Here is a 10,634-nt window from a genome sequence, read left to right on the forward strand (position 1 = left end):
CTTCTGCCACAAGCTTCTTCCTCCGATGACGATGTCCATGTCCATGTCTTCGGTAGGGCCTCTGTTCTTCGCGTCGCTGACGGACAGGCCGAGCGGGTACCTGAACACGCCGCTGACGGTGGTGGCTGCGGGGCTGGCGAAGTGGCTGGACATATACAGCGGCGTTCTGATGGTTAGGGTTCTGCTGAGTTGGTTCCCCAACATTCCGTGGGAGAAGCAGCCACTGTCTGCCATGAGAGACCTGTGCGATCCCTACCTGAACCTCTTCCGTAACATCATTCCCCCTGTGTTCGACACCCTCGACGTCAGCCCCCTCCTCGCCTTTGCCGTCTTGGGCACCCTCGGCTCCATTCTCAACACCACTGTCGCTTAGTTACAAATTCAGCACCATGCCTTATCCTGTATCTGCTTTTTTTGAGTATTCTGCTTATATTTACTGTTACACTCATGATTCTGATGATGGTGCAAGTATGGGTATGGAAGTGCCACTACATCATTTCCCTATAGTTACAGGTATTTTGGTCACTCAGTTTATGTTATGCTCTTTGCTACTGTTCTAGAGTCATTATTATTATTATTATTATTTATTACAAACAGTTAGTTTAATTTAACTTGATTTTGAAGTTAAGTGATTATGTTTGCCAGTTCCCACAGTCTTGTGAAGCTCTCCTTTTGCAATGCTCATATAATGCAACTTAAGGAAAGGGATTACACAATGAGGTTGATGCTGGGCTGATTTTGCTAGCTTTTACATTTAGTATGGAACTGCCTCTAACAAGAAAAAATGGAAAAAAGAAACTAAGCTAATACATATTTTTCTGTTTGATAAAAAACTGTGAAGTCAACCCATTTATATGCTTTTGTTTGAGTTATGACATCTAAGTCGCATTGTAAATCTGCAAATTCTTATCTAAGTTATGGTAGGAAGTCTTATGTTGGGGTAGTATAAACTGAGCAGAATCAGGGATTTTAATTCTTTTCTTTTACTTAGCCCACCTCTTCCATGACTTTCCGGACCAACCCAGATCTGCCCATAAGATGATCTTGCTCTGATCAGACGGAGGCAAAGACAGACATAGAGGTGGTTAAATGTGGTTTGAGAGTTGGATGATCCAAGAGATATATAGTATGAGAAAAAGAATTGGATCATCCTATTTTTTGGCTCTTACAAAACAATGGCTTGTAGACAAAAAGAATAGAAGGAGCCATTGCAATAATCTAGAACAGACTGGAAAAGAAAGAAAGTGATTGTGATGAAATTGGGTTGTATATAACCCAGTCACTAACGCTTTTTTGGCCGGGGGATATATAACAAATCCACATGGTGCAGTGAAGTGCAATATGGGTGATATAATTGTAGAAAAAACAAAAGGTGATGCAGCACTTGTAGGATTACAATTATCACTACAATTTATACTAGAGGAAGCGGAAATTAGCAAAAAGCTAAGCGTGATTGTTGATAATAAGAATGTTGTTGAATGGCTAATGGAAAGAAGGAAGCATGTTGGGCGTTGAGGTTCTTGAGAAATAAGGCTAATAGCATGAAGCAGGGGTTCATAAACATCGACATTAGCTTCAAAGGAGAGAAGGAATTTAAATTAAGAAATGAATGGGAGCAAAAGGCGATGAGTGAAGAAAACAAATGTGTTCAATGGGTGTGAAAGAGCCTTAATGTGATCAAAGGTGCTGCCTTATGAGGTCTTGATGACAACCAATAACCAGAATTTTGTTGGATTGAATGCAGGGGACGGCTTGCGGAATAGAAGCATTGAAAATAAAGCTGTGATTGTTAGTGAAGGGGAGAAGAATGTTTGGCCAGCAATTGCAGAAGGAAAGGTAAAGCCTGTCGTGTACAAATACTTCCCTCTCTCTGAGGCAGCGGGGCACACTGCATCATAGAAAGCAGCCAACATATTGAGAAGATATTGCTTGCTCCATGAATTTCTTTGTTCTGTAATACTGAACAATGTAAATGACAACATACTATAGATCTTCTGACTTTGTTAATCTTTATGTTATATATATGAACTCAAGAACCTATAAAACTGTGATTTACAATAAGGGAAAACGTGTTCTTATTTGTGTACAAGGGAGTGGCAAAAAGCACAAAGAAAATGAATGTTCGAAAAGCTTTAAAAAAGAAGACTATAAAAAGAGCATTAGATTGGACTATGTCTATTGTGGCCAAAAGTTGAAATAAAACAGTACTAAACTATTAATCAATCATAGTGAGACTGAAGCCAATATCCAACTTAGTTTTGCCATCAATTAATATACGTTAAACTGGTTAGAGACACCGAGCTACACTTTCTAATGTGGTTGCATGTATAAGGTTACTGCTATTTTCTTCAAGCTACACTTTCTAATGTGGTTGCATGTATAAGGTTACTGCTATTTTCTTCAATGCGTAGATAGGTGGCTATGGACCAAAAACAAAAATGCTAGAAAAATTAAAGAGCAAAGTCAATTTTCCTGTAGGATCTCAAATAGGAAGTTACGGGCTATGTTCAGTGACCACTAATCGTAATTTGCCTTTAATCACACGTTTATGAATACATTTACAACTTTTTTACTAATTTTTTTTCCTCTGAGAAACATAATAATAAATAAATCTCATGTCAAAATGTCTAGCTGAGGTGATTTATTTTAATTTTGTAAATAAAAAATGTTATACGTATATAAAAAATCAATCACCAATTCAGTCATGAAATATTTGTGTATAAACGTGTATTGTTTAACTTTTTTTAATGTGTATTGTATTTCAACGTCTATTTTATATTGGTAATTGATTTGGTTACTGGTTTTTTGTAGATACATATCATGATTATTTTTATATTTTGTCACACTATCACACGTCAACATTCAACTCAACACATTGAGTCAATGTCTATTGTTGTAAAACAGCAATACAGCTTCAAGCATTCCATTTCTCTTTGGAGGTTCTAGCCGGTGTTAATTGAAGCTGAAGATCATCAATTCTTATCAGGTGAGCTCAACATTAAAAAACTTGTTTTAGACCCTTCTAAACTGATAATTGATTACTAGTTTTGTTCTTTTCTTTTTAATGTGTCTCTTATTTATATCTTTGTACTTTCATTCAAGATCCAGCAGCGACGGTTTGAACTCACAAGTGAGGCTTTTCCTGAAAGTGCAAGGTATGACAGATCCTTCTGAAATAAGTCTATATTCAAATTGTGTAAATGTGTAAAATAACTTCTAGATTTGTTCTTATCTTCTTAGACATATTGAGACTACATACTATATAATTAATCCAAACTGAAGAGCACCTCCTTGTGTCTTAACCAGATATATATTTGATTTTGAAATGGCTATTAACATCGTTGGTGCGATCACGGGCGTTATGAGCTGCCTCTGTACACAGAACTGTCTTCAAGAATCACTTGGTCATCATATTAGACACCTTAGAAGACCCAAAAGGAATTTGAACAAGCTCAAGTCATTGTTGGAGGAGCTAGATGCCCGGAAAGTCGACATGTGTGCCAAGCTAAATCAAATGTGGCTTCAAAAAGGGATGAATCCAAAGAAAGAAGTGGAATTGTGGCTGAAAAATGTTGATGAGATTGCAAATGAAGTAAATAAGATCATAAGGGAAGTTGAACAAGAAAGTGGAAGCACAAGTGTTCTCTCTCCATTTTATTATAGTTCAAGAATAAAGAGAGGAGAACTTATTGAGAAAAAAATGGAGGAGGTGAGAGAGCTTCTAGAGAAAGGTCGATTTGCAGATGATTCATTGGCTGAAACTTCGCCTCGAAAAGGGCATACCCTTCCAACAACAAAGCTAATGGAACACGAAACAACAATGAAAAGCTTGAACAAGATTTTGAACTTCATATTGGATGATAGAGTGAGAATTATTGGTGTTCATGGGATGGGTGGAGTGGGGAAAACAACTATCATGGCTGAAATTAACAATAGACTATTGAGGGAAAATAGACTATTTGACAGTGTTATTTGGGTTAGTTCCTCAAAGGACATGAAAACTGAGGAGTTACAAAAGGTTATTGCAGGGAAGTTTGATATAGACCTTTCAGGATTTCAGGATGAGACTTCAAGAGCTGCCACACTGTTTGAAGCTTTCCAAAGAAGGAAGAATTTTGCCTTGATTCTGGATGATCTATGGGAGCCATTCTCTCTTGAAAGAGTTGGAATACCAATTCCAACTGTGGAGAACGGTTGCAAACTGCTAATAACTACTCGAAGGGTAAGCGTTTGCCGAGGCATGGAAACAGATAGAGATGTTAAAGTAAAGGCTCTTACAGAAAATGAAGCATGGGATCTCTTCAGGGACAAAGTTGGGGATGAAGCATTGGCCTCTCCGGACATCAAACTGATTGCAAAAGATGTGGCAAAAGAATGCATGGGATTGCCTCTTGGTATTGTTACCGTGGGGCGTGCCTTGAGAAATGCAACTGATAGTTCAGAGTGGCAGATTTCATTGATGGGGTTAAAAGCTTCAGCTCTCAACATAGAACAAATGGAAGAATCTGTTTTCTCTCGTTTGAAATTCAGCTTCACAAAATTGAAGGATGACACAAGTAGGTCCTGTTTTCTATATTGTGCTCTCTATCCTGAAGGTAATCATGTTGATGCAAATGCATTGATTGAGTATTGGATGTGGGAAGGTTTATTAGGTGCAGTGGATAGCATTTCAACAAGCAAACAGAAGGGGAAAATCATATTGAATGAACTAAAATATGCATGCTTGCTGGAAAATGCTGCAGACAATGAGATGGAATGTGTCAAAATGCATGACTTAATACGAGATATGGCCGTGACAATCATGAAAACAGATCCTCGATGGCACTGCATTGTCAAAGCCGGCAACAAATTGAAGAAACCTCCCCAAATTGATGAATGGACAGAAGATGCTCTAAGGGTGTCATTGATGAAAAATGATTTGAATAATATCTTTCTTGGCAATCCTCCATCATGTCCAGCTGTTACTTCCCTGTTATTGCAATACAACTCTTTCTCTCAAAATATACCTTATGACTTCTTTGATTTCATGCAAAGCCTAAAGGTTCTTGATCTCTCTTACACTGGGATCCATGTGCTGCCGGGTTCGGTTTCTAACTTAGAGAATCTATGTGCCTTATTATTGAGCAATTGCTGGAATTTGAAATTGATCCCTTCTGTGGCAAAACTCACTAAGTTGATGGTTCTCGACCTTTCGGGTTGCCGAAACATAAAGCAACTTCCCCATGGGACAGAACAGCTATGCAACCTGAGAAGACTAAATATTTCCAATACCATGATTAACATCTTGCCATCTGGTTTTCTCTCAGCTTTAACCCTTCTAGAGGAGTTATTAGCATCTAATGCTCTCGTCTTTCAAAAGTCATTGCCACTGAGCGTTTCTGAAATCAGCATCGGTGAAATCATATCCTCCTCAAGATTATCATCTCTTGAAGTGGATTTCTGGCACTGTGATCTCTATAATCTGTATGCTTGCTCTGGTCACTGTGCTCAGCTAGAGAAGTTCAAGTTCAATGTTGGACCAGGAGAAATCCAAGAATTTTCGGAGAAATGGAGTGTGGCATTTCTCAGCATATCCATTGCCAAAGAGGAAATTTCAATCCCAGAAAATACTACCGAGTTGAAGTTTATTGACTGCTATGATATCACAGAGTTAACTACTTGCCTTTTGCATGCAGAGAAGCTCAAGAAATGCACAGTAGTTTGCTGTTACAGTGTAGAAAGAATTGTTGACACTGAGCAGATTGATTTATCTATGCTGGAGACTTTGGTGCTGAGATATTTGATCAATTTGCAGATGATATGTAGGGAAGTGATGCCTTCATCTGCATTTATGAGATTAAAGATCATAAATGTAGAATTTTGTCCAAATTTGAAGAGCCTATTCTCAGGGAACCTTTTGCTTCAACTGTCAAATCTTGAAGAAATTAGAGTCGGCCACTGCAACAAGATGGAGGATTTGATGAGATGGGAAGGAGGAGGAAGAAACAGTAATGACATTCATGCTGCCAAAATTCACTTGCCTAGATTAAGGAAATTGAGGTTGGAGTTCATGCCAAATTTAAAAGGAATATATGATGGATTCATGAGTTATGGCTCTCCATGCTCTTTTCAAGTAGTTTCTTGTGATGCACTGAAGAGATTACCCTTTGATCTTGATGAATTAGTAGGCCTTAACCAGCAACTATTGTCACCGCATGCTTTGGAAATCAAAGGAGCAAAGTGTTGGTGGGATTCACTTGAGTGGGATGAACCTGATGCCAAGCAAATAATGCAGACATATTTCATAGAGATGCCAATAGTGTCAGATAATGTTGATAGCAGCAGCCAAGTAGGAGCAATAGTTCCTAATAGATAGAGGAGTTTTAATCCCTTCTCCTATGGGATTGTTCCAATCATTATTATCTTTAATCGTTACCTTTCAGATATGTACATTTGTTATTGTTTTCCCTTTCTTTTTTCATGTAAACAGCTTCATCATATATTGTATATCTAGACTTGGTGCCATGTTAGAGTCTTCAATTTGTCTTAGCTGGAGACACTGATTTTACATATTTAATTACCGTTTTTATTAGTATTTTTAGTGGTCTGAGATTATATCTAACGGTGTGAGATTACTTACTTTTTTTTTGCTGGTTAAGTGTTAGCCAAATTTTAATAAAAGTGCTGTTCCCTAAACTTTATCATGCGAAAATATATTATTTGTTGGGTGATTACTAACACTATTTCTTACCACGCTTTCATGGGTCATTTAAGAAATTCAACACTGTCGAAGAATGTATAGAGGGGGTTAAAAAAAAGGGTTGAGCGGAATTTATTTCTATGGTAATGTTGAACACATCAACACAACTTTTATTACATGACAAGAAAAAAAAAACATTTGAAGTACCAATTACCTAAATTATTCAAGATTTTGATTTTAATATCTCTGTATGTATAAAATTAGTGAAATAAATAAACAAAATCCATTGGGCCATTCCATTCCACGCAAAGCACGCGAAGTTAGAACGGTGAATTCAACGTGTTTGGCCTTGAGATTTGTGAAGCAGGGTGGGTGAAGTGGCAAGATCTTATTGGTTCACGTGTGACCCAATCTTTACACCACGAAGCACAGCAACATTTGGCCAAGAGAGAAGTAGTTGTTGGACTGGGGAGCCTTTGAGCTTGAGGTCAGTCAAAGTTACAAACGAGTTCGATCATTCATCAGCTTCAACTTCAATCCAACTAAGGTATGCTTCCTTCTTTCACTTCTTCCCATGTTTCATCCAAACTCAATCATATTTTGCTTTCTAGTTCTTGTCATGCCGGATTTCGACATAAACTAGGTTGTTTTCAAAGAAACATGTCCATAAGTGTATGACTCTGTCCGTGTCTATCAGGTTCTAGGATTTCGTGAGTAGCGATGGATTTCAGAAATTTGAATCCTGCACAGATCACTATGATGGGATCTGGATTCTGTGTTATGCTTTCAATGCATTTCACGACGCAGTTACTGTCACAGCATCTCTTCTATTGGAAGAATCCAAAGGAGCAAAAGGCTATTATCATCATCATCCTCATGGCTCCCATCTATGCTGTTGTCTCCTTTGTGGGACTCTTGGATATTAGGGGAAGCAAGGAGTTCTTCACTTTCTTGGAGTCCATCAAGGAATGCTATGAAGCTCTTGTCATTGCCAAGTTCCTCTCTTTGATGTACAGTTACTTGAACATATCCATCAGCAGAAACATTGTGCCTGATGAGATCAAAGGCAGGGAAATTCACCACTCTTTTCCCATGACACTTTTCCAGGTACTACCTTACATTTCATTCAATTTATGTGTTAATTAGTTCACTCTATGTACATCACATGTTAGGTTTTGATTTCAGAGATGTTCTCTTAGATCTAACTGTGTACCAAATAGTCATTAGTTAGTGACAGATAAAAAGGAACAAGGAGTGTATGTTGTTTTGATGTCATGGTTTTTCATGATAGTGTGAATTGATGTTGTGCAGCCTCATACTGTTCGACTGAACCACCATACGCTAAAGCTTCTAAAGTACTGGACATGGCAGTTTGTTGTGATCCGACCAGTGTGTTCCGTGCTGATGATTTTGTTACAAGCAGTTGGGCTGTATCCAAATTGGTTGAGCTGGGGATTCACCATTATTCTCAACATTTCTGTTTCCTTGGCCTTGTATTCTCTGGTGGTCTTTTACCATGTGTTTGCAAAAGAATTGGCACCACACAAACCACTAGCAAAGTTCTTATGCATCAAAGGAATTGTTTTCTTCTGCTTTTGGCAGGTAATTTGTTCTCTTTTATCATCATCCGATAAGCTTTGTTCAATACCGCCTAAAGCAGACTAGTACAAAAAACTAGTGGTGCTACTGAAGAAATAAAACTATTCTGCATGATATTGGGATTTTCTGTGGCTAATGATTACACAGCATCTAAATCAAATTGAGTATTTCGGTGAATCATATGACTTGTTGATCTTCAAGTCTTCAACCTGTTGATGTCTGCTATTTATGTGGTTTTGCCTAGCAAAACTCAACTGCAACAGTTTTCTGATCTATATATTGTGATTTTCTTTAGAAGTAACTTCCCTTTAAGTTATGCTTCAAATTAACTTTCCTAATTAATTGTTCTGAAGATGTTTTGTATATTCAAATTTACATCCTTCTTAATTTGTCTTATGATGGCAAGGTCTTCCTTTTCAAGAGTTCATAACTTTGTACTGCCTTAAATATCTTGCATCACCCATGTGCTCTCGAATTGTTTTCCTTGTCCTACACTTTCTGACTTTCAGCCTATCCTTCTCAAATAATGAACGCTGTCTGGGAAAATGCATGCAGGGAATGTTGCTTGACATCTTAGGAGGAATGGGCGTACTCAAGCCTCGTCATTTGAAGTTAGACGTGGAGCATGTCGAGGAAGCGATGCAGAACATTTTGGTTTGTATAGAAATGGTTATCTTTTCTGTTCTTCAGCAGTATGCTTATCATGTTCATCCATATAGTGGACAGGTTGAGCAAATGCTGAAACAGAACAAGAAGAATGAGTGATGCTATGTGCACAAAGATAGAATGATATTGATGATGCAGATATGTGTTCTAGTTCTAGGATCTAGAGTTCCACAATAGAAACATGAAAAACATTGATGCTTAATACAAGTGCATGTGCTCTTTTTGTGAAGAACATATGATGTATTTTTATCATGGTTGCATTAATTTATGGGATTACTAAGGAACTTTAATTTGCTCATATTATATCAATTGCATCGGCTAATAATTGTTCCTCTTTCTAGTTCTTCTTGAGTTGTGGTTATGGATTATATATTTCAACTTCTTAAGATCAAGTTGTATTTTATTTTTATGTTAAAAACGTAACATTATCTTTCCTTCTCTTTGGTTTCTTTTGGGCTCAAACAGTTAAGGGATCTCTCCATGGTCAAGCGAAACATTGAATGCCAAAGGAACCATCTCTGCAGTTTACATTTTTTATATGCACCCTATCTAGTTTAGCTTGATTTCATAAGATATAATTAAGTTTGATTTGATTTTGGTTCAATTTAATTAATTTTCCTTATCTTGATTTTGATTTTATTGGTTTTATATTTTTATCACATTGTCTCCATTCTATGATAATAAATTAAGAATTTACATTTATAGTAAACAAAATAAATTACATAAAATTTCTACAAAGAATGTTAAAAGACCTGCAAAATTTATTATTTTTTACCAGCAATATTTTATGTATAGAGCTTTTAGGATGAGTAGTTTCATGACATGGTATGAGAGCGTTATGTCCAAAAGGTCAAGAGTTCGATCCTTGATGAACCCCAAAAAGTGAAAAAATAGCAAATCAAGCAAACCCAAAAAGAGAGGCTTTTGCTTGAGGGAAAATGTTAAAAATATAACCATTAGTGTTACCTTCTCCTATTAGCGACAAAAACAATAAATTTAGCTAGATTGAGTTTTTTCAATTTTTATTTTTGTTCATTTGATAAATTGCGATTCAATTTGACTATTGGACTTGCCTTTATTTATTTTACTTTGATTTAATGTACAATTTTACTTTATTTAACATGAATTAGTTAATGTTTAAACATTTTTCTTTTTTGACTAAATATACCTTGTTACCATATAAAATTTTGTCTCTCCTATTTTTAAATAATAGTCGCACAATAATTAATGGTAACACGATAGTAGATTTCTTTTAAGTCACCAAAAAAAACACGACAGTAGATTTTAAGATAATACAAAAAGAAAATAGTTTGATTTATATACATTGCCATTGTCGGATAAAATATTTTATGCAATCATTCAACAGAGAAATTTGAATTGGCCAAAGAATTAAAAAAATGAACTCGATGATTGTGTTTTCATACTTGATTTTTCCAGTGTATTGAATAAAAAAATATGTATTGTTCAAATTTTAATTTTGTTTTAAAGTAAAAGGGTAAGACATTATTGATAATTAGTATTTTTACTCGTAATAATATTATAGGAATAAGAATTTTTTAAAATTACGTTGTTTTTGTCACGGCATTATAGATTATAACAAAAAAAAATTTATAAAATTAAACTACTTTTACAAAAAGGTTGTATGGGACAAAAGTTTCCGTCGACTAAAAAGAATAGGATTTTTATAGAA

The 10,634-nt window shown here is 36.2% G+C and overlaps 3 protein-coding genes across 3 annotated transcripts; all 3 read left to right on the forward strand.

Moving 5' to 3' along the window:
• Positions 1 to 2,061, forward strand: LOC107622284 (ylmG homolog protein 1-1, chloroplastic; the record flags this gene model as incomplete). Its single annotated transcript, XM_021113908.1, is given in 2 exon segments — positions 1 to 514; positions 1,776 to 2,061. A coding segment is annotated over 1 exon segment (373 nt), but the record flags the coding sequence as incomplete, so codon positions are not given.
• LOC107622279 (probable disease resistance protein At4g27220) lies at positions 405 to 6,526 on the forward strand. The gene is made up of 4 exons (XM_016324145.2): positions 405 to 513; positions 2,905 to 2,986; positions 3,103 to 3,155; positions 3,307 to 6,526. Exon 4 carries the CDS (start codon positions 3,326 to 3,328, stop codon positions 6,353 to 6,355), a length of 3,030 nt encoding a protein of 1,009 aa, XP_016179631.1. The 5' UTR covers positions 405 to 513; positions 2,905 to 2,986; positions 3,103 to 3,155; positions 3,307 to 3,325; the 3' UTR covers positions 6,356 to 6,526.
• On the forward strand, positions 7,046 to 9,278 carry LOC107622282 (transmembrane protein 184A). The gene is made up of 4 exons (XM_016324148.2): positions 7,046 to 7,226; positions 7,377 to 7,786; positions 7,991 to 8,281; positions 8,834 to 9,278. Exons 2-4 carry the CDS (start codon positions 7,400 to 7,402, stop codon positions 9,041 to 9,043), a joined length of 888 nt encoding a protein of 295 aa, XP_016179634.1. The 5' UTR covers positions 7,046 to 7,226; positions 7,377 to 7,399; the 3' UTR covers positions 9,044 to 9,278.

This window comes from Arachis ipaensis, chromosome B10 (assembly GCF_000816755.2).
Source record: "Arachis ipaensis cultivar K30076 chromosome B10, Araip1.1, whole genome shotgun sequence".
Lineage (NCBI taxonomy): Eukaryota > Viridiplantae > Streptophyta > Magnoliopsida > Fabales > Fabaceae > Arachis > Arachis ipaensis.